The sequence below is a fragment of the Zingiber officinale genome, chromosome 2A (genome assembly GCF_018446385.1).
Source record: "Zingiber officinale cultivar Zhangliang chromosome 2A, Zo_v1.1, whole genome shotgun sequence".
NCBI classification, from domain to species: Eukaryota; Viridiplantae; Streptophyta; class Magnoliopsida; order Zingiberales; family Zingiberaceae; genus Zingiber; species Zingiber officinale.
Window position 1 is genome coordinate 141450218 of NC_055988.1, and position 25413 is coordinate 141475630.

The window sequence follows — 25413 nt, forward strand, 5'->3', positions numbered from 1 at the left end:
CGCAGGTGACCTCATAATACGACAGCTCACTTTGTCAATTGGATTGGCTGTGCAACCCTAAATTCGTATAGAAATTTTAACCATAATTTTAGTTCAAATTGCTATGTAAACTATACTTTTTTTATAAAATAAAAATCTAAAAATTCTTAAAATAGAACACAAAATAATATAAATTTTATTGTCAGATTTTAAAAATATTTCAGAATTTTATAAATTTATAAAATATTATATATATATATATATATATATATATATATATATATATATATATATATTTGATCAAATTTAACGTCAGGTGAATCAGTGTATCTCCCAACTAGTGTTTATTAATTGAAATATTATACATATACATTATAAAACTTTATGATAACTAACATACATAAGCTTCATTTTAATGCATAGCTAGTAGTATCTAAAATATGATTTATGACACGGAGTTTGACACATAGCATCTAAAAGTTACTTTAAAATTTTGAAGTATTGTTTAAAGTTACAAATTTATCATATAATCATATTTAAAAGTTCCTTTGTTTTAAGGAAAAAAAGGAAAACTTAATTTATATCGTCACTTTCTTATTTTCTAACACGTGATGTTTATTTATGAGAGAAGAAATATAATTTTAAGTGATAGTAAAATAATTGGTCGTCTGCGTGCCAATATTTTTCTTGGACTCTCAGAGAGAACTCGTTGTTCAACCACGTGGAGGTGGGGCCTTTGGAGGCTGCATTATTTTGCAATTATTGAAAATAGGCTTGTCAAAACACACTCGTTGGTTGGGGAATCCTCTTTTGCACTTATTGATATTAGGCTTGTTAAAGTACAGTCGTTGGTTGGCAGGAAACCTCCTCTTATTCAAATTATTCAGAAAAATGATTTTGTTTTTGTTTTGTGTTTTTTCTTCGAGATAAGTATGATTTTTCCTCTCAAATTTAAGAATGATTTTGACTAACAATTGTTTTTTAAATTTAAAATTTTTTCCACCAAACTTATTGTTTTGAATAAGTGGCCATGATATATTATTTGGACCTTAATTTTATTGCTTATGTCACATAACATAAACGACATGATTAGTATTGACAATTAGTTGATAAATAAATTAGATTGAAAAGAAAAAAATAAGACTGAAAAGTTGAAAGTTCAAATTCATATGAACTTATCTTTCTCAAATAGAATAGTCTTATTCAATGACCCGCGTGAAGACACGACAGGTCAAGATAAAACAACCAACCACACTAGGTAAACAATAACCTCAACTAAGGCTCTAACCACTCGAATTGGGCATTTTATATAAATAAAAGTTTAAAAGTTTGTGGCGCTTATCTGTCAACATAAGCTTCTAATGAATGATCACCAGCAAACTTAGATGCTAAACTTGAGATTTAGATGACAAATCCCTCAACATCAGCTCAGGTACAGCAGTCATATGGAAAACAATAACGTTTCTCTATGTGAGAGGACCATACGATTCTTACTCTCACTTCATGCCACATGGCCATCCAAAGTTTGCAGTGCTTCCTTGAGAAGCCTCTGAGCCTCTTCTCTCCTCCTGAAAATGTACATATATGATATCAGTTAGTCAGCAGAGTGGGTTCTCCAGGAGATACAAAGCATGAAGATACTTAGAATCATCATTTTCCAATGTAGACTGTCAAAGTCCAAAAATAACATCATTTTCACCGTTCATTGATAACTATTATGTTGGTATAGGTAAATATGTCATCTATACCAGCACAGTTTTGGTGATACAACCGAAACAAGACATGTCTCAATCAGTACCATCAGAAACCAACCAACCGAGACCGGAATATTTTCTATAACTCATTCCTCAATTAGTTTGTTGATTAAGAAGAGATGAAATACTAAAAACAAGAAAAGAGAAGAGAAACACTAATAATAGTAGCAAAGTAATGGTTGGAGTAAGAAACTTAGATGTATCAAAATATTATACTAATGTTGTTTCAGTTCACAGTCTGCTAGTACAAGTCCAACTTCTATAATTTACTGGAATATATCGATAGATATGTAAGGAAATGAATTCTGTTATCAAATGTCCTAGAAAACATTATTCGATCTGGATTTGAAAAGTTATGAGATTGACCTCATTTGAATTCCTACTAGGACCAATAGTTCTAACTAATGTAAGGCACCCATTTTAATATTAGTAAGATATTGTTTTTATATTTTTTCTCTAAAATTTTAATTCAATTCACTTTTAATTGCCATAGGCTCATAAAAGGAAGTATACAAGTCAATGAAAAGGTGATCATAGAATTACAACTCATTTGAATTGATCTTGGCACACCAAGTGTTAGCATAGTATGATATTAAAGCTGTACCATTTCAATCAAAAACTGTACTGACAAAGATTGGTACAGGAATGACATCTTACAGACTCAGAAACTTACCTATCACCTTGTTGTCTTATTAAAAATTGCTGAGCGAATGAGTAGAGCTGCCAAAGGGCCACCCTCAAACTATGCTAGTTTGAATAATTGAATGCTCACTTAAACATATGAGAGACGCCTAATTATATTCAACTGAAAAATGGGTACTCCATTGGTTGTAAATTCCAATAAAGTGAATTAGAATGTGAGCAAGTTGCAAGATCCAGCAAAGATTTCTTAAAGCTTAGTATTCAACGTACAAAATCAAAAGATATATGAGAATGTAAAATGAGAAGTGGCAGTTGAGATGGCCAAATCATTGGAGATGCAAGGGTGAAATATAAGATAGGTGTTGACAAACAAACATAAATTGAATGGTAAGTTAAGGAAAAGAAATAAAGCAATCTATCCTTGAGACATCTTGATCTTAATTGAGAGATGGAAGTGAGTGACAGAGAAAGAATAAACATAACGTTCATTCATAGCATTTTGGAACAGTAGAGGTTTTCTTAAAAAATTAACAGTCTTTAGAAATATGAATATTAAAAGTTCAACATGAAATTGAGTATACAAGGGACAAGTACAGAGTCACAATTTAGCTAGGAGGAAAAGGGATGGAAGGGGAAAGGAAAACAGAAGGAAACATGTTTCCTGAGTTTGCTTGGAAAGAAAACCTAGTGAAATTAGGGAGGAAAGGATAATGTTTCATTCCATACCAATTCATCCAAAACTGGCAAGAAAAGATAAGGGATAAGTGGATTACATGCCTGTATCACAAACATGCCCTTAGTATTTATCCCAAGCTAAGGCGAGCTAAATCAGACAACTGTTTACACAGCACAACCAGCAAATGTGTAGGATTCTTGAAAGGCCTAAACATTATAAAGAGCTAGATGCCTTTATCATACAAAGAAACAAGTCATGTATAATCAACTAGGTTGCAAGTTGCAACATGACCCATTCAAAATCCAGCTTTTTTTTTTTATCATAGTCAATTAATCAATTGAAGGAGAGCCTTGGCGTAATAGTAAAGTTACTGCCATGCCACCTTGTGGTGGCGGATTTGAGTTGTGAAAGCAACCTCCTTACAATGCAAATAAAATTGTGTACAATAGACCCAATGTGATCTAATGCTTCTTCAGGACCCCGCATTAGCGGGAGCTTTATACATTGAGCCGTCCTTTTTAGTCAATTAATCAATGGACCGTAGATTTTGATTTCTGTTTTTCTCCATCACACCCAAAATTTCTTGAAGTTTTCATTTGCCAAATTAATTTTGAGTATTTCAAACTTACTCTTTGGTGAAATGTGGTCATCGTCACGTTGGTTTGGACATGTAGTTGACACATGCTTAACTTATTATCCAAGATAACAGGGTTATATTTATCCAAAGCTTTGTTCAATTTTTTTCATATATGTTCCTAAGTTTCTATTTTCTTTGAAAATAAAAAAGAATTAAGAATGCATATACTATTACAATGTTGCAATTATATCCACATTTTGGACAAACAGCCTGGCATATAATCTTGATTTATGCATGCTGCCTCAATTTTTTACACAACTATAATCTCTTCTACTTAAATCCTTGACCTTCTCCAAGCCCTCTTTTCCAAACCCTCTTTCGACAATCTCTCTAGTATCCTTCTCATCTCCTGTGTAACTCAACTTTTGTTGATAATAGCAACAGATACATAATGGTCATACCCAAAATTTGGAAATGTATCCAATTAAGAGTTTTTCTTCTGCTTAAATTTCAAACTTAACACAAGCCATGTTACACTGGTAGTTTATTATTTTTTGACTCATGATGCTTGATACAGTTGGTATCTATCCTATGCCAGGACAGTAGGACGCTTCTACATTACTATCTCAAGATTGCAAAATGGATCAATTGCCCAAGCTCGAGCTTGAGTAGCTTACGGGAATCGACAGGCTGCCCGAGCCTGAGCAACTTGAGTCTAAATGGGTTGTGTTCATGAGCAAGCTGAGTGCCCCGAGTGCGAAGCGCCCCGAGCACCATAGGCCCGAGTGTTAAGAGCTAAGTGGATGAGCGCCCGAGCATCCAAGACCTGAGTGCAGAGTGCCCAAGCACCACAAGCCTGAGTGTCGAATGTGGAGTGCTCAAGCACCCCAGGCCCAAGTGTTGTGTGTGGAGCACCCAAGCACCCCCCGACCCGAGCGGCCAAGCACCGAAGAACCACAAGTCCGAGTGTCGAATGTGGAGCGCTCGAGCACCGCGGGCCCAAGTGCTGAGTGTGGAGCGCCCCAACATCGAAGATCCGAGTGCCAAGTGCCCAAACATCGCAAGCTCGAGTGTCGAGTGTGGAGCACCCAAACACAAAATTCCCAAGTACCCAAGCACCGCAAATCCAAGTGCCGAGTGTGGAGCACACAAGCACCCCAAACTCGAGCGCCCGAGCACAGCAAACCCAAGTGTCGAGTGCGAAGTGGCTGAGCACCTCGAGTCCGAATGGGTTGTGTTCCTGAGCCCGAATATGTGAGGGTCTCTAACGTGGCGGTTACAATGACGCCAATTGCCAAGGGATAGACCTCTCAGTATAGATGAAAGAGATACGTCCTTTGAGAAAAAATGGATTAATTTTTCATCGCTCTTCTCTCCCTATATAAGGTAATGATGCCAACATTGAGAGGTACATTATTCTACACTATCTCACCTAGTTGCAACTCTCCTCTCTGAATCTCTAAGGTCTGATTTGAGCGTCAGAGGAGGGGTCTTGCTCACACCGTAGGACATTAACGGTTCAAACGCTACCCTAATCCCAATTCAACATTCAACTTCTATTTCGCTGTTGACCTGTATTATCAACCAAGCTCTTCTCCCGTTATCAGCCCATCTTGATCTCAAACTAATCCGTTTGGCACCATATGTGGGAAATCCGAGCTAAGACATTGCGATGGGAGACATCCGAAGAAGCCAAGGAGAAAGAAGATCTAATGCTGAAGGAAGGGATCCTATTGGCTTCTCAAAATCGGCCGCCCCTCCCTTCACGATGGAGGGTCTAAGTTGGCTAGTGTCAGCTACTATAGAAGAGACCCTTCGACGACAGTTCTCAACGAATCCTCCATTCTTAGAAGACCCAAGGACTCCAACTCATTAGAAGAAGCAGTTTAGGAAATCAACAACTAGAGCTGACTCGTGGCAAGGCAAGTCGGCCAGTGGCGGGCCAGTAATTTGATGAGGCATGCCGACCCTCCATCTTGGCGGGTTGGGAAATTCCCAACCTAAGATAGATTGTGTCTTAAGCGGGTCAACCCACGAGCCCATCAAAAAGTTAAAAATAAAATAAAAAAAGATTTCATATCTTAAAGGTTTTAATTTTGAAAGGTTTACTTCTGAACGATAACACCAATTTCCATCTAAGCATGTTTTTCACAAGATAGTCTCAATCAAATGTATTCTAAAAACATATATTTTAAATGCAAATAGACACAAAAAAGGCACTCGTGTTTGATGAAAAGTGTTGCTTTTATTTCAAGATTGCAACAAAGAAAGATAATAAACTGACACGAAAGTTGGCTAATATGTGTTTCTCAACCTGTGGACCAACCCAAGCCCATCACGAGCTGACCCGTGTGGGTCGTAGGCCTAGGTGAGTCAGCCCATCTGGACCCATCTTAAAATAGGTTGATAAAACTTTAACCTAACCCGATTAAATTGTTTGGTAGGGCGGACCAACCTGACGGACCCAATCCAAATTGACGGCTATATCAACAACCTGAGAGTCATATCAAGAGATTCCAAGGAAAGGACGAGCTGAGTGCTAAGATAAAAAGAAAGGAAAATCGGTCCAACAAGGCACCCCTTTCTAAAGAACTAGTGAGTCACTTCCAACCACTACAAATTGGTGAATACAATAGAGCTTCTGGCTCGGAGGAGCACCTATGTTGATTAGAGAATGTTGCCTTGTTGCACCAATATTCATAGGGAATGAAATGTCGGATCTTCCTCACCACCTTCGTCTGCCCAACACAACAATGGTTCAATAGGATGAAGTCCAGCTCATCTGCTCTTTTGAGGAATTCGGTACGATGTTTTTACATCATTTGCAAGTAAAGGATATTACAAGACCTCGCTCAGTCTTTTCTTGCTAAAGCAACATGATAAGGAAACATTGTGAGAGTATATATAACGCTTCAATCATGTGGTTTTGAATATTTCTACCGCCAACTCAAAGATCCTCATTAGCGCCTTCTCTCAGGGGTTATAAAGGTTATTATAAGGAGAATTCTTTAGGTCCCTATTGAAAAAACCTCCAATTGATTATGATGATATGCTTAGGTGAACTGAGAAGTACATCCACTTGAAGAAGCAAAGCAAGCGAGAAGAGTCAATGTCGCTATATCGTTCGGAGATAAGAAAGTTCTCACCCCACTGCCTCATTAGAGGTTATCTGAACCCCTTTCCAACTATGCCCCGCTCAAGCCTAGGGAGACAATCATCCAAATGCTAGAGGAAAATCGACCAGTAAAAAGGATTGCAGAGAATGCTCATAGAGTGCCACTCTGACCTTTCTGTGCCCTGCATGGTGCAAATGGTCATTCTATAGAGATGCGTCATCGGCTGACTAAGGAGATCCACTGAGCCCTTCAATGATATTCATAGGATTGGACCCTCCCAGAGTCAACAAGTCAGCCTCAAAGCAAATGACCATGTCCCATAGATTTTGAAGGTAGAACTCGAGATGGCAATGTAGGTAGAACCAACCAAGGAGGACAGATGAATCCTCTCCACTGAGGGACCATAAATATGATCTTTGGACATATGGGGACTCAAGCCGTACTCGGAAAACCCATGCAAAAAAACTATAAAGTTATGGAATAGTCACTCGGCAAGCCCGAGCAAAGGAGTCGGTCATCAATTTTGGACCAGCCAACCTAGATGGGTCACAATGCCTCACGACAACGCCCTAGTGGTCCAAGCTACCATACTATGATGTAGCTCGGGTATTCATGGATTCAGGAAGCTCCATGAATATCCTCTTCAAGGACGCCTTTAACCGTATGTAGTTAGACCTGATCAAGCTACATCCCATATTGACATCTCTATTTGGTTTCACAGGGCATGGAGAGAGATCTTACTTTCCTTATTTCGTTAAGCACCTGCCTCTCTCCTTGGGTGAGGAGCCATTAAGGAGGACTCGAATGACTATGTTCACTATGATCAAAGCACCTTGAACAACACAATGCATACTAGCAACTAAAGAACTTACAGCGCTTAGAGGGTTTACATCTAAGGGATGCTAGAACTTGCTAGTTCTCTGTGTAGGTATTAAGGTATAGTGTGCTGCATATAACATAAAGCGACTTGTAAAGTTTTCCATACTTTTGCTCTTATAGTATCATATACTAGATTCTCTTCTTAAACAAGGTGTGAGCCAAATTACCTTAAATTTTTTTTATACTATTTCTTCTTATGTGGTTGTATTTATCATATTGTGTGTCATAGATGGTTTCTTTAGTTGCACAAAAAGTGTTTAGTGTATTTACTTGGATCACAAAAGGCAAAGATCAGTTGTATGAATTTATGGTGAGAAAGATTTTATTATTCTATGCACACAAGTGTCAACCTACGAGCAAGAATATAGGACAGCACTCTCCAATATTTTCTGTACTAATTGAACCTTAAAGTAGTTAAAAGAGTTATCCACATAAATAAACCAATAACCTTCCGTAAAACCCAAGCCAAGGAAAGTGAACAGTTAGAACATATTAGCATATTGGTTAAAAAAACACCTTTTTATATCCTCTACTGCTTGTTTGCGTTGTTGTATTTGACGTTCTAGAATGTGAATAAGTGTCGCTCTGGCCTGAAAGTGGAAAAATAAAGTATCTGCACAGAATCAATGAAAAAAAAAAGTATTATAAGACAAGTTAATGAAAACGGATCAACGTACCTGGTGTGGACGCAATGAATTTAAAAGGTGGTGCAAGTTCTTGAAAATGAGAGAGATGTCTTCCACTCTGCGTGCATATTGTGAGGGCCTCTCGACAAGAATGTCTGCTAATTCCAAAATGTGTAGTTGAAGATCCCTATTGAGTGTTGTTAATTCCAGCTTAAAATCTGAAGCAAGGGAAATTAAATCTAAGAAACCAAACAAGAAAGGGCAATGCAATAGAAGCATGGAAGATGAAGTAAATGATTTTCAGGTAATGAAAATGTCATGACGGATAGCCAAATAAAACTACAATACTACATACTTTACTCACAGAAGATCTAACTATAGTGCCTAGTTGAAGTCCATTACTTGTTCCATGTAATCATGTACATAATCAAAAAAGGAAATGAACATAATTCAGGAAAAAAGAGACTTGCCACTGATTTTACAGAAGTAAAACTTGTAGAGCTATCTGACTAGTAGAAGGAAATTGAAGCCTCATGATTTCTCTTTTATGAACTTAAACATCCAAACAGTTTGTACTGATTGTTTACAGTCCACTATATGACCTTCTAAAACACACTTTCTTATGCTACAGAAAGTACTCAGAAAAGAGATAACTACACTACTCAGCGGAAACACAATAATCACATATTTTGCAGTGTGTCACTGACAATATCCAACAAATAATGATTTTAACACTATCCATTTAATCAAAGAAGATGATACAATATATAGATTCATCACATGATCAAATCTATAATAATGTAACTCTAATGGGAAGTTATAATAATTGCAAATTAATGTAGGAAATGATCTATGTCAAGGGAAAAAAATTGTAATTTCAAAGAGTATAACCATCATCCAAGCAAGCAAGAGTTCCATGAAGTTAAGTATTAAGTAGTGTATCCAAGCAAGCAAGCAGGCAAATCTATATAATAATGCTTCCATTTCTTCATTTATTAAATAGGACAAACTATTTTTTCTGACAAAAGAAAATTAATTAAAGTATTGAATTCTGAACTCAGCAGACAAAATTTTATAAGATCAAACATGAAATTAATAAACATTACAATGAAAAGATTATGACTAAAATCCGATATTCCACAGCAATAGAGATAAATATTGGACCACTATCCGTATGTTGTTACTAAAACTTCACATTCTAATGCCTGCACCTGTCATTTTTTTTAAATGCTACAGAAGTGCTCTTTCAGATGTTCTTACATTTGCAACTTGAGATATGATGGAGAAGTTGAGCATGCTTATTTGTAGTGTTTGTAGTGAATGATTAACGTAGCTTAATTTTACATCAGTAAACATGCATGCATCATATATCATGCTACAGGGTACTAACTGCTGGAATATGGACTTTGAACTATGGTAGCCTATCAATTGCTTACTATTTGTTACCATTTAAGATCTCCATCATGGAGAATTTTTTTTAAAAAAATCTAGCTAATCCTTCAAATGCTACTACCGATATACATTATCTAGTGCAATGTTCTGGGAAAATTGTAGAGATCAAAATCTTGCATGCCAAATCAAAAAACAACATTCAAGTTTATGGTGAAAAATACTAGCTGACAGTTGTTAAAAGCAGAAGCTAACTTTATACTATCATTTAGAGATTTGAAAAGAGCATTAATATAAAGATCCCAAAGTGATTACTTCAAAATTTTAACACTTCAATTACTGAGTGTCAAATTAGAAGTCACTATCCGCATTCAGCGTAGATTGCATGTTTGAATAGAGCATTAACATAAAACTCCTAAATTGATTAGTTCAAAATTTTAACACTTCAATTATTAAGTGTCAAATTAGAAGTCACCATATCCATTCCGCATAGATTGCAAGCCGCCTACATGTTATCCTTACCTTTCACTATCTGTAAGTAACAAATGAAGGGCAGGACCCTGTTTTCTTTGTTCATTCTACAAGAATCTCTTAACTACAAACTCAAAGGACCATGCATTTAATACATGCTTCATACTAGTATATGAAAATAAAGCTTCATCATTGATTACTATTTGTTTCTTAAAATCCTTTAACAAAAACATACCATAATGCATGCAAAAAAAAATTGCTAATAACAGTAAGACATGAGGGAAGGGAAGTGGTACCGATATTTGGGCCTCTAGGGTAAAGCTGACGAACTCCCTGATCCTCCAAGCTCGGCAACACAACATCAGTCTAGGATGCCATAATAAAAAAATTACAACCAGAAAAAAGTCCCCAGTATACCACAAAAAAAAGTGGGGAAATCATAACAATCATCACGGTAGGGCAGAATTAGTTAACAAATAATGAAGAAAAAGAGGGAAGTTACAGTATAGGAAGCCCCGAAGAGAGGGTAAGTCCCCTGGACAGGCGGCGGAGGCTCTGGAGCAGACTCCGGGTCATCAAGATAGTCCTTGTACAGACGGTAGTATGGAGGAGGTGGAGGGTACGAGGACGACGTCGCGGCCGCCATGGAGCTCTCGAGCTCTAATCCGGCGTAGAGGCTGCCGTCGAACGGAAAGTAAAGTATGATTACGAGGCAGAGGACGGCTCTCGCCGGGATATAGCGGCCCACGTGATTTGGGGGTTAGGCCTTATCGGACCACATTGGGTCGGGTTCGGAACGTTTGGGGTTAAAGGGGCCCGACCAGAATTAAAAAAACAAAAAAAAATATCAAAACGTACTTCTTCCGAATTTTAAATAATATTAAATGAATAATAATTTTAACTAAAATTACTATAATATTATTAAAATAAAAATATATTTTTTAAAATAAAATATTATGTGATAATTTGGATAAAGTTACTATAAGGATATTTTTAAAAAGCAAAATAAGATGAAATATTATTTAAATATTAGGGTACTTTTGACTATAATAAAAAATATTTTTTAGTGTTCCTTAAGTATATTTATACTTTTATATCAATTATAATTATAATTTTATTTTTAAAAAATAAAGAATGAGAGAAAAATTAAAGTAGGAATTATGAGTGTCAATAAAATTATAGCATTTTTAAATGGATATTTTAAGATGCTCGATAGCATAACTAATTCTAGATCTGTATCAATGAGAAGTTAAGGTATATTCATTTCCATAGTTGAAAATAGTTAATACATTGGGATTCAATTTGAGATTCATAAAAGGAACATGCAAATGAGATATATGAAAGCAGCACACAAGGACTTATTGTAGTTCTTAACAAAGCTCTAGGCATTAAACTCTTTGCCATATCAAACACTCAACAACCTCCACTTCCATCTATCTCAACTGAACCTCTCCACTTCAACCCCCTTTATCCCAAAACTACACAACCACATCTTAGATCTAATTCCCTTGGCTTCAATTCCACTTCTCAAATACCTCTATGGCTCCCTAAAGTTGCCTTTGGAATTATAATATCACGGTAGGACATTCAGATTGTTACCCAGGTATTCATGATTTGAACCCCTGCTATGATATATTTGTAGAAATTTTTTCTCCAAATGAGGTGGTGCAATCAAAGGATGTTGGACTTCTAGGTTGGCTGCCGCGTGCGCTTCCGGATTTACCTTGATGGCCGATGAAAAATTTTCATAGGATTAAATCAATCACCTGAGGAATAATCAATGAGACTAATTGATATTATCATTTTTTTTTTCTATAGCGGCCTAAAGTTAGCAAGACATCATCTTTGTTAACCCCACATTCACCTACTTTTGACAAGCTAAAGCCTTTTGATCCAATTCAACTAATGGTGATTGAACTCTTAGGGGTTATTTGGTTTAGGGGAATAGGAGTGGGGAATGAGAATAAGAATGAGAATCATTGATTCTCATTGTTAATATTTGGATTATAGGAATAGGAATACAAATAAGGGAATGAATCCTTGAAATTGGGTAATAACTCATTCCCATATACCTCCCTTCAATTAGCTATTACCCCATTTTCATCAATCAAAATATTCACTTATTCCAAAAATACCTTTGACCTAAAACTAAAATGTTCTCCCTTAATATCAAATATCAAAATATATTTATTTATTTATTTATTTTTTCTTTCATATCACTTCTCTCTCATCATATTTTCTCTCTCATCATTTTATCACACACTTTCTCTCTCCTTAATCTCTCCTATCACACTCTCTTTCCTTTTTTTCTCATCATATTTTCTCTCTCATCATACTTTCTCTCTCTTCAATCTCTTCCATCGCACTCTCTTCTTTTTTTTTCTCATCATACTTTCTCTCTCCTCAATCTCTCCCATCACACACTATTTTCTGTGGCTAAAAGGTCCAGGGGTCGATCCCCGGGGTGTCATTGCCTGGGGTTAACGTCTCCGTCATACACTTTCCACCTGTGTACCTGCATTTACCTCCCTCCATATCCGTGGGACCGGCTCTAGGGGGGCCGTTGATGTGGCGGTTCCACACACTATTTTCTTTTTTTTTCTCATCACACTTTCGGTCTCATCACACTTTCTCTCTCCTCAATATCTCTTGTCACACTCCCTCCTTTTTTTCCTCAACACACTTTCTCTCTCATCATACTTTCTCTCTCCTCAATCTCTCCCACCACACTCACTGTTCTCTTTTTTCTCATCACACTTTCTCTCTCATCATACTTTCTCTCTCACCATACTTTCTCTCTCCTCAATCTCTCTCATCATACTCTCTCTTCTCATTTTTCTCATTACATTTTCTCTCTCTTCATCCTCTCCCATCATACTTTCTCTCACATCATATTTTCTCTCTCATCTTCTTTCATCATGCTCTCTCCTATCACACTCTCTTTTCTCATTTCTCTCATTACACTTTCTCTCTCTTCATTCTTTCTCATCACACTTTCTCTTTCATCATACTTTCTCTTTCATCATATTTTTTTTTCACATTCATCTTTCTCTCACATCTAATTTTTTCTCTTATTTTCCTTTAAGGATAAAAAACAAAATTTTGATTTATTCCGATAGAAAATATGCAACTAACCAAACATTGCTTTTAAAAGTGATATTCATACTCATACTCATTCCCATTCCACAATACAATGATTTCCATTTCGATTCCTATTCTTAGAAAAGAGCCAAACACCCCCTTAGTAGTTTGATAGAACTTAACCTAGTTCTCCATCCACTTTGGTTGTCATCCAAGTAGCCCGACTAAATTATACTACCATTTTGTAGGACCATTAGATGCCGTGAGAAGGGGTGAATGGATGCTCGTGAATTTTGCTTTGTTCGTTTCATCTACAAATTGAGTTAATACAATAGAATAGATAAAGATAAACTCAAAATATAAAAATAAGAAACAAACCATTTATTCCTCCTTTTTACGATCTACGTTCTGGAAGGTGGATTAATTATTTCTCACAACACCAATAAGAAGGAATATCTTCTTGAGTTGAAAAAATCTCTTACAATCCTATTCTTACCAGAATTACTCAAAATGACACAAGCATACAAGCGACAAGGAACTGAGACAAATACATGGATTTTACAACAATCAAGGAAACAATTTTGCCTCTAGGAACCAACTGCGCTACGCAATCAAGATTTTACTTTGATTCGTCTTTGATGGATTATTCTTTGGAAGCATTAGAATGTGACAACACTCACCCAAAGGACCTCTTAAAACGTTAGCCTCAAAACCTCCAGATAACTAACCTTTTATAGGCCTCCACATGAGTTTGGAAGATGTTGCCCAGTCAACTACTCAAACACCTTCAGTCAACTTCTCCACTGTGACATCTTAAAATTCTAATGTTTTGCTACAGCTTGATCCCGATAATATTTCTTTCTTCCTTTCCTGATTGGTTCTAAGTCAGATATATAATGTTCATTCTAGGTTTTTTTTTTCCTTACACACTGTTAAACGACAACAGTTACAAGCTTTGAATCGGTCAAAACCACAACTTTGTGGTTTCAGAATTTCACCAATTGACACTGAGAACAATTTCATCAATCGATTCTTCTACCTAATAAAATTATTTTTTTTTTCAAATGAGTAATGATAATAATAAAAAATAATTTAAATCGAATTAATTTCATTAAAATTTATTATATTTGACAATTGGCATCATAATTAAAATCCACATGAATCAAATAACAAAAATAATACTTCCAAATCTATTATATTTATTATTTTACTTATAAAATTATATGTCATATTTAATTTTTTCATTATTGTTTAAACAACTTGTATAAATAAGTCTATTAGTTTTAGTAAATATAAAAAAAAATTATTTCCTATTTTATTTTTTTTCTTCATCTATTTCAACGTAATATCAGAATCATCTTCTCTTCCTCCTAATTTTCCTCTTTTGAATTTTTATTACAATAGCTACAAGAGTTTCTACATCCAAGTTTAATATCATCGTCTACAGTGCGGCAACCTAAACCAACTTCGACAACGACAATTTCGACAGCAGCAGCTTTTCTTCTCCTTTCATCAACAACTCTTTTCCGTTGACAACAACAACTTTGACAACGTCAATCGTAACAAGGCAAAGTTGGTATTTGTTCATTTTATTTTTCTCTTCATTTTTTTTCTTCACCGTGTTTTTTTTTCTTTTCTATTCTGTTAGACTGAAAAGAAAAAACAGACAGAAAAAAAGTAGGAAAAAAAACATAGCAGAAACTGTTTATATGAAGCAATCACTTGGATTCATCCACCCGCAACTTCCAACACATGTGTGTCAACTTTAGAAATCTATATATGGTTTTCAGCAAGCACCTCGTGTATGATTTCATTATCTATCTATGTGGCTCCATACTCAGAGATTTTCTAGCTCAAAAACTGACTCCTCAATATTCTACAAATGTAATGAGAAATTTTCAATATTTGTTCTGATTTATGTGGATGATATATTAATAACTGGTAGTGATCAAAAAGACATTACTACTTTACTCCATCTTCTTCGTCAAGAGTTGCCTATTTGAGATCTTAGTAATGCTCGTTTTTTTCCTTGGCATAGAGTTTCTTTCACATTCTGAAGGTTGTCTTCTCTCTCAGATCAAATATATTACTAAACTTCTACAACGAGCTAAAATGGATGGTGCACGTCCTATCTCCACACCAATCATTGAAGGTGGTTTTTCACTGTACCTTGTCTGACCTCTAGATCTACCGAAGCATTGTTGGTGTCCTACAATTTGTCACCATTACACAACCTGATATTGCTTTCGTTGTGAATCATGTCTGTCAATTTATGCATGCTCCTACTAAACACCATTGGGAAGGTGTTAAAAGAATTCTTTGATATCTCAAAGGCACTATTGACTTTGAAGAGATATTTTTTCCTGTAGTGAAATTTATATCAATATGAGTTATTTTAGCCTTTGTGGAACATTATAACTTGGAATTACATCAACTAAATGTAAAAATCACTTTCCTTAACGGTGAGCTTGACGAGGAAGTCTATATGGTTTAGCTAGATGGTTTTATTGTTGAAGGCCAAGAGGAGAAATCATGTAGACTTAAAAAGTCTATATATGGGCTAAAGCAAAAGTCAAGACAATGAAATATAAGATTTAATAAAGTCGTTTATCTTATGGTTTCGAGATGATCAATGAGAATCATTGCATTTTCTTGAAAAGAGAAAAAGGCAAGTATGTCATTTTATCATTTTATGTTGATGATATACTCATAGTTGGAAATGACATAGGGTATGTGAATGAAGTCAAGAAGTGGCTGCTATCACAATCTGATACAATGGATATGGGAGAAGCTGAGTACATATTAAGGGTGAAAATCATTAGAGATCGTCCTAAAAGACTTTTAGGTTTGTCACAAGAGTCTTATATAAATAAGATTTTCCATCATTTTAGTATGTCTAATTGCAACGTAAAACATACACCTATTGTGAAAGGTATTGTTTTGAGCAAGAGTATATATTCCAAAACTCCAGAAGAAATAGCTGAGATGAATTAAAAATCATATGTCAGTGCTATTTGTAGTTTGATGTGCACTATATTGTGTGCATGTCTCGATATCAGCTATGATATTGGCTTAGTCAGTCACTTCAAGCACAGATAAACCAATTTGAGCAATGTGATGCGGTAGTTAGTTACAACCAAAAGCAAAACAATCCGTACTCCAACATATACAACCCTGGATGGAGGAATCACCCAAATTTTTTATACCGGAATAATCAGGACCAAGGACCAACAAAACAAAGCTATCAACCTGGGCAACAGAGCTACTCATATGGACAACAGACTTATCAACAACAGCAACCTTCACAATTGTCCAGAATCAAAAAGATGCTCGAAGAAGCCCTCTCAGAGCAAAAAGAGATGAAGAATGAGATCAAACAATTGACTCAAAGACTGAAAATTTTCAAAAAACATCAGAAGATGCAAGACAGCCAGATAGCCCATTCCTTTTCAAGAGCACAGGGAACATTTCCAGGAAAGCCTGATATAAACCCGGTGGAACACTGCAACCACATCGAGTTGAGGAGCGGACGAATTTTGGGAGACCCCCAAATCACTACTCAGAAAGGACTTGACTCAGAGGAAGAGACCTCTCCCCTAATGCCCAATCAGATCCAGAACAGGGATAGAGAGGAGATCACCAAGAAAGTTGAAGGAACTCTTCAAATTCCTCCACAAAGTTAGACAATTCCTTTCACTTAGAAACTGATAACATCCCAAAAGGATGAAGAGTTCAACCAATTCCTGAAGAAGATTAAGGAAATTTGTGTAGAAGTACCTCTGATAGATGCACTGCACCAAATGTCGAAGTTCACAAAATTTTTAAAGGGTATTTTATCTAACAGGAGGCAGAAGGGCGACTTGGAGACCGTAGCATTAACGAAAAATTGCAGCACTCTACTTATGACAAATATTCCGCCGAAACTTCAGGATCAAGGGAGTTTTACCATACCTTGTAAAATTGGTTCTGAACTCATTCAGAAAGCTTTCTTTGACTTGGGAGCCAGCGTCAGCCTACTTCCGTACTCGTTATGTAAGAAGCTAGGACTCTAGAATATTAAACTGACTACTATAGCATTGCAATTAGCTGACCATTTATGTAGATACCGAATGGGAATAGTTGAAGATGTGCCAATAGAAGTAGCTGGATGCATCATTTCTACAGATTTCATTGTCTTGGATATGGAGGAGGATCCCAAGATACCAATCATCCTTAGGAGACCATTCCTTGCCACCACTGGAGCTCTTATTGATGTGAAAAGTCACAAGTTATCCTTGGAGATCGGCAAAGAAAGGTTAGAATTTGATTTATCTGATTCTTCTAACTGCGTCTCCTCTTCTCAGGAAAATTCTAGCAAGATGAACATACACAAAGCCGAGGAATGCAGTTTCCAAGAGAGGTCCCCTCTAGTGAGCAATAAGAGTACATTTGTCCTGCACGAGCGAAACTAAAGGTGCAGACTGGAGCATTAACCCTAGGAGGAGAGCCGTGCTTCCATGGGTTTAGTCCACACTAACTGAAATGGGGTCGAGCTAAAGACCTAAAACAAGTGCTTCTTGGGAGGCAACCTAAGGGTTTTTCATTTTAGTTCATTATTCCGTTTATCGTTTTATTTCTCTAGTAAGTTCAGACGAGTATTGTTCTTACTTCTTTATTTTTGGGTATTCGTTTTCAGGATGTGCATAGCCTCCATGAACTGGTCGTGAGTGTTTCATGGGCGTGGAGGCGTCAGAGGAGCCAAAATGGCTAAAGGTGAGTCACCGTGCGCTTAAAGGAGTCGGCCGTGTGACCCCACACGACTGTGTGAAGCCAACAAGAGGGCAAAGGCCATTGGTCGTGCAACCTTGCATGACCGTGTCGCCTATGCAGAGAAAAGAAGAGCATGGGTCGTGCCAATTGGCACGACCGTGCAAGACCACCAGTGAAGAAGGAGACACGGGCCGTGCGATCTGTGTAGAGAGGAAGAAGGCACGGGCTGTGCCAACTGGCACGATCATGCAATTTTGTCCGAGGAGAGAAAAGAGAGGGTCGTGCCAATTGGCACGACTGTGCAGAATCACCAAGAGGAGGGCGTGCAACCCTACATGACCCACCCCAAAATCCCTCTTTATACCGTGCCACCACCTTCACCCCTTTCCCCATACCTCCTTTCCTCCTCCAACTTCCCAAGGTGCTACTGCCCACTCCTCACGTTCATCTCACTCAAATCTACCTCTCTCGTTATTCGTGATGTCGAACTTCGTCGAAGGGAGCTCTCGTCAAAGGAAAGGAAAAGAGTTGTTGGTTGTCTCAAACGAGGAGAATGCACACTTCAAAGGTATATCGAACAACTTCGGTATTACTTTCTCTAATGACGAACAATTGCATCGTTATCATTCGTTATCTAAACGTTCCATTTTGAGCACTAGGTTTATGGACCGAGAAACCTTAGAAGTATTGGGGTTTGGGAATGATATTGATTGGTTGCTTGGTAGAATAGGTTGGACTAACATAATTGCCTTGAAGTACCTAACTTATCCTCATATCGTTTTGGAAATTTTAAGCTCCATCACTGTTGATAATGTTCAAGGGGGAGGAAAATTAAAATTTCGTTTATTTAATGATGACTATGAATGGAGTCTTGAGGATTTTAATGTATGCTTTGATTTGCCTAGGGATGGAGCTTACATAATCCTACCTACTTTTGAAAATTCAAATTTATGGGAGCAAATTGGTGGACGGTCTTGCTTTAATCCACATGTTTCTAATGGTAGTAGTATCATTAACCCAATTTTTCGATATGTCCATATGATGATGAGGAATACAATATTTGGAAAGAGCGGTAAAGAAGGAATTGTAAGACTTTCAGACTTGTATTGTTTATGGGCAATGATAGAAAATGTGTCTATTAATTCTGGATATTTCTTTTTAAGGCACTTGATAATATTAGGGAAAACTTCTTCCTCTATCCCCATTATTTTAGGAGGATTGCTTACTCATATTACAGTAATACTAGGTTATGATCTGAGTGGTCTTGAAATGATTGAAGATGTTAATCGAATGAATTTAAATTTCTGTTTAACCACTCGTTTGATTCGTCGAGAAGAATATGGGTATAGTCTTATGATTAAGGATAGTTTTCCCCTTAGATTGCCTAACCCAATTTTGACCACGATCCATGTCAAGGAGAATTAGCTTTTGACTTTAGCAAAGCAACAGATTAACCCACCTCCAACCTCTCTTCCTAGACATATTCCTTCGGTTAGTCGAGATATTTTACGATTCGATTTCCAAGAATTTCACCCTATCATTGACTCTCTTCATCATGACTTAGAACAAAATAATGGATTGTTCACTAGAAATATTTGCATGAAGGATGATAAATTTAAGTGTTTGCGGAGTGTTTTAAGAGTGAGAGAGAGTTATGCACACGAATGCTTGAATTTATGGAGGCTCATAGAAAGAGAATGATTTGGAACGAAGATTTTAGGTAGTATATGAGGAACTTTCAGAGTAATATTGATGAGTTGTTTGCATATCATAAACAGGTAAGGTACCTGAGATGGGTAGTTGAGACTTATCCTGAGCTTCCAGATCTCCCCGACCTTCAGCCTCATCGACCATTTTGATTTCATCGGGACGATGAAAAGTTTAAGTCTGGGGGGTGTTGTGTCTGCACAACCTGAGTCTAGTCGAGTTTTTCTTTCTTTTTTTTTTTGCATATTTTATTAGTCTATTTTATTTATTCACATTTTATTAGTGTAATATTTCTACTTGCATCTCATTTGCACTTTCCTACTTGTAGTTCTTCATCATTTTTTTTGAAAAAAATAGTTTTGAGGCATATTTGAGAACATCAAATCTTTTACTTTCCCAACTTGTCCGATAGCAAAATGTCTAGCATTCTCTTAATTCATGTGTTGTCAAGATAGTGTTAGTATATTTGGTATATCTCCTTTCTCTATCTTTAGTAGCATGAAATAAGCTAAGTATTGTACGAAGTTTGGTATAAGTCTTGGCCTAACCTTAAGGATCTTATTTTCACTACACTTAAGTACTTAAGCTTGAATAGTAGAAATATTTTTGAAATAGTTATGATTCATCCAAATTATTTAGTACTTTTATTCCCATGGTGATTTCTTATTTACATTTTGGTTACTGGATGACCTCGGATCATGGAAGCTCATTTGGAAAAATCTAAATCCCAACATATGTATTTGTGATTAGTGCTACATCTTTATAGCACCAAATATATATATATATATATATATATATATATATATATATATATATATATATATATATAAACAAAAAAAAAGTTGTCGTGAGTGAAAACTAACAATTTATCTCTTTGAGACCGAGTTAGGTTACTGGGAAAATAAATGTTATGTTTCTCTTGATTCCGAGTAATATCCTTTGAGACCTTGTGTAATTTAAGGAAAATGAACCAAGTGTGTGGCAGGTAAGTGCCTATCACTGGGAACATTAGGAACTCAATTGTATGACGACTTAACTAAGACAGAGAATTGAAACTTAAAGAGTTTGAGTTACTTATTGCACCGAGCACAAATAACTTATGCTCAGGTCATACTTAAGTTACTCTACAATCATGCTTATCAATGAAACTAGTTGATAAAATTAGACAAATGCACTAGGGATTATGAAACACTGCAGGAACTCATGAACATAGTTTGTAGTGTTTTACTTGAGGACAAGCAAATGTTCAAGTATGGGGGTGTGATGTGCGTAAATATTATGATCATTTATGCATGTTTTAACATACATTAACTTGTTTTATATGTATATATTCTTTGCATGATCATCTCTTTTATCATATACTCATTATAAATACTCTTTTGTTCGGAGATCTGCTCTTTGTTTGGTTTTGTGCTGACAGGGACAACTTTCGGAGCAAAAACAGTAATTTCGACGCACCGGAACGAGGCAGAGAACACGATCGTGCAACCTCGCACGACCGTGTGGCCAAACAAAGGAAGAATAGTGCACGGCTGTGCAACTTTGGCACGGACGTGCGGCCAAATAGAGGTGGATCCGTGCATGACCGTGCAAACCTGCACGGTCGTGCCCCCCATGACCTGTAGCCAAGCCATACACGGCCGTGCGATCCTGCACGACTGTGTTCCAGGAGCCGAGCCCCAGATCCACACGGCTGTGCCAATTGGCACGGCTGTGCAGCACGACCAGAAGCAAAAGAAGGCACGACCATGCCACATCTACACGGCCGTGCCGCGGCGCCGTACCCTTCTCCCGGGGGGGGGGGGGGGGGGGGAGCGCCCCGTAAAAGGGAGAATCGTCTTGGTGTCGTTCCACACCGTCCAGGACATCCGTCCAGTGATCCTTCATCACCACATCAACTCCAGAAGTAAAGAATTGAATATGAAGATCACTCGTCGTCGTTGGATAAGCATCCTTTCTCTTTCTCTCTTCTTGTATAAGGATTGCATGCTTGATTACATTATATCTTCGAGTTTTTCTCCGGCGTCTATGGAGTAGATTCCTTGTTCTAGGATTAGAGAGTAGTTGTGGATTGGTTTTGATATAAGATTCATATTTATGCTTTTATTCATTGGATGATTTCGCTTGCTTTATTTCAACTACTATGCATGAGACTTGTTGCTAGATTTCCATATCGTATTAGTTGATTGTGTAGGAATTGCTAACCTCGTAGAGAGAGTATCCTAGATCGTATACCCGAGAGGCCCTAGTAACAGGGGTAATCCGCTTACGGACATCTAGGGTATTTCCTTGAAAGGAGAGGCAACTTCTCCACAAGGAAGTAAGAGACCAAACCAAGCCCTTATTTCTATCCTTAATGACATCAATTAGAGTTGTATTCTTGTGATCTACCGAGGCACCCTAGTGATAGGGGTTAACCATAATAGGATTTCACAGGGATCTTCTCTATTTAGTGCTTAAGGATGGTTGCTTTATCTTCCGGCGAATGCATGTTGACGGACAATGAGTAAAGGATAGAAAGTGATACATCAATACCACCACAATGAAACCGAACTCTTAAAACTCTTCATAAACCAAGTTAATTACTCTCTCTTCACTAGTTCTCATCTCCACTTCCCAATCTCTTTTCTTTAGATAACTTACAACCATCGGTAGTTTAGCTAATCCTAAGTGAACCATTGCTAGTGCTTATAACCAGTCCTCTGAGATCGATAATCTTTATTACTGATGATGAATCCATGCACTTGCAGAATCGTAATATTACGCTCGGTAGTAGAGGCCTAGTCTAGCAGGCACATAACTCACTCGGTAATACAATCTCGAGCAATCGAGCAGACATATGAATCAAGGTTGTCATAAGAGGCTCGTCTTGGAAATAGCCGATCGAACATAGGCCTAACACTCTCGGTGATAAAATCCCGAGTGAGTATATATAAAAATGCACTTTTATATGGATACTAGTGTAAGATCGACCTGGCAAAATCTGGTCGGGTATAAAGACACTTATACTTATTAGAATCTCATAAGCATAGCCAGTACAGACTAGTATAACTAAATATATGTGATCATATGACAATTCGGTCAATTTAGCGGGAAATAGCTTCTAGAAACCTCTGTAAGTGCGCTAGATGATAAATAAAGTACATCCGGGGTACAAAAAAAATTCCTTAAACTATTATTGTAGGTACTTTGATGTGCGTAGATTATATACACTTGTATACATGTTTGGACGCACATCTACTTGTATTTCATTAGCATAATCTATGTTTATTGCACCCTATTTCTCTATAATGTCATACTTTAATTATATTTTATTTGGAGATCTGCTCTTTATTTATTTTGATTGACAGGACGCTATTTGGATAAAAAATGGAGCTAAAACGCACACAGGAGCTTGGGTCGTGTAGGCCACATGACCGTGTGGCCATTATCATGCCTTGGCCGTGTCGAATGGTACGGCCGTGCCAGCACCTAATGCGAAGAAAGCCACGACCGTGTGCCCCACAAGGTCGTGCCATTATCCCCGTGGCCAAGAAGCACACGACCATGCCAAATGGCATGACCGTGCAAACATTCTAGTGGCGAGGAAGGTCACGACCGTGTGAATCCACATGACCGTGTGACCTCGGCAGAGAAGAAGAACGCCACGGCCGTGTGAGCCACACGGTTGTGTGACTCAACCCGAAAGGAAGCCGTGTGAGGCTGTGTGGATTCCACACGGCCGTGTGACAAAGAACACGAGTCGTGCCATGCCAAAACAGAGCTGTGCTGAATTCTGGGAAGATTGCAGATCGATCGTAATTCGGTTATAACTTTACGTTTCATTGGAGTTTCAGGATGTTCTTTATACCGAAACGTAGCTGACTTCAATATCTACAACTTTGCTTCAGATCCAATAGAGAGAAAGCATTGTTTGCCCATGCTAAATGGCACAGTCGTGCCTCCCAATCGTGGGTTCTACTGCTTTGAACAACCATAACTTTTGGATCGGTTGGAGACATGGCTCGATCCAAGTATCAGATTGAAGATAATTTCAAGAGATACAACTTTGGTTTTGGGTGAATCACGAGAAAACCTGGTTTAATGGGTGAAAACCCCAGTTTACCAGACCCCTATAATCCTGATTTTCCTGGGCAGCTTGGAGGGGGTATAAAAGGGTCAAGATCCCCATTCTTTGACTCATCTTGGGTTTGGGACTTCGTCCCTTTCCTTGGAGAAGGGTTCTCCCCTTAGGGGGAAACCCTAGAGCTTCATCCACCTCCATCTCTCATTGATCCGTCAATCTTCGGAGCAAGGAAGTATCCCCAAGACATCGGAATCATTGGCAAGCATCTCTTCCTCCCCTTCTTCTCATATCTAGGGTTTTAAGTATGCTTTTCTTTATATTTTGGGGTTGTTCTTCCTTTTCAATGGAGTAGATCTCCAGATCTAGGATGTAGGGAGTATTTGTGATGTGATGGATGATGTAAAACTATGTAGATTTCCCATGATTTTATTCAATGACTTGTTGATGCCTTGTTCATGTTTGATGATGTGTGTGTGAATGCTTATATATATCTTTTGCATGTTTTATCAAATGGTTGTGTAGATTTGTTAATCCTGTAGGGGAAATATCCTAGATCATATGACCGAGGGACGTCATGATAGGGTTGCCCTCCTAACGGACATCTAGGGTATTACCTTGAAAGGATAAACAAATCTCCACAAGGAAGTAGGGGATCAGGCGTAATTTCTATTTATATTTCTATGTTATTGTGTGTTAGTGTGTTTTTATATTGTATGACCAAGGGACGTCGTGACAGGGTTGCCCCGCTAACGGACTTCATATGAATCACTTCCATTTAGTAGCATAGGACATGGAATAGTAGATCATGCCGACTTATCCACTGCAGGGGAGAGTCGGTAATGAATATAACTTCCTACAAGAGCATGAACATAGAGGATAAAAATTAAGTAATCTATGTAACATCATCTAGCATTACAAAGAAACTGAAATCCTAGAATCTATCATCCTCCATTCTCTTGCTCAACCCCTCTTAAGATCTATTCTCTCTCTTTCCTCTTTCTTTCTCTTACTTTCTTTTTAATTAATCTTGTGTTTGTCTAGATAATTCACCGTGCGAAGTTCACTTGTAATTAATCAATAGTCCTTGTGGATACAATATCTTTTATTATTACTGACGATGTAACCGTACACTTGCGGTTTGTAACATACTTACGTCATCTCATAACAAACTTTAACAAACCAGGGTCCACCACATGATTGCGGAGGTTATATGAGGTGGTATAAAAAGGGTAATCCTCTCCACTGGCCAGGTACGCGCAACACCACCACCGAAACCCTAGTGCCACTTTAGTTTTACTGTACTTCTTCTTCCTCCCACCTAGAACAGAGGAGACTGATTTGAGCGTCGGAGGGACTAGCCAAGGATTCCCACTCCGGTCTTAGGTCACTAACGCTTTGTCGGTTGGTTTTATAGTGCGCAGGAGGTGATAACATCCGCCAGAACATTGATCCTTGGTTTTCTTCATCATGGTGTCCTAATTCGCTGGAGTCTTATCTAGATCTGCTTTGGATTTCTCATATCTAGCTTCAAATTGTTGTCCTCATCGCTGGAAGGTATTTTCTGACTGGATTTCTTCGGGATCTGCTTTGGTCTTCTCAGATCCATTGTTATTCACCTTCCCTGGAGTCGTCGCCTGTCTTCTCTCCGGTGTCATCGCCTGCCATCCCCAGCTCTTTATCTCGTTACGCTTTCAGACAGGA

General features: G+C 37.6%; 1 protein-coding gene across 1 annotated transcript; it reads right to left on the bottom strand.

Moving 5' to 3' along the window:
- Window positions 1-1128: 1128 nt before the first annotated feature.
- Window positions 1129-10881, bottom strand: LOC122042454 (mediator of RNA polymerase II transcription subunit 7a-like). The gene is made up of 5 exons (XM_042602589.1): window positions 10612-10881; window positions 10406-10475; window positions 8301-8467; window positions 8140-8213; window positions 1129-1547 (listed from the first exon to the last, which is right to left on the bottom strand). Exons 1-5 carry the CDS (start codon window positions 10753-10755, stop codon window positions 1481-1483), a joined length of 522 nt encoding a protein of 173 aa, XP_042458523.1. The 5' UTR covers window positions 10756-10881; the 3' UTR covers window positions 1129-1480.
- Between the last annotated feature and the right edge of the window lie 14532 nt (window positions 10882-25413).

Bases quoted from the DNA above. Each gene is read 5' to 3' on its own strand.
- LOC122042454 (XM_042602589.1), bottom strand. From the start codon at position 10,755: ATGGCGGCCGCGACGTCGTCCTCGTACCCTCCACCTCCTCCATACTAC. The intron at 8,214-8,300 runs GTACGTTGATCC...TTCCACTTTCAG, and splicing joins ATTCATTGCGTCCACACCAG to GCCAGAGCGACACTTATTCA. The intron at 1,548-8,139 runs GTGTTTTTTTAA...GTACATTTTCAG, and splicing joins GCAGTAGAGGATATAAAAAG to GAGGAGAGAAGAGGCTCAGA.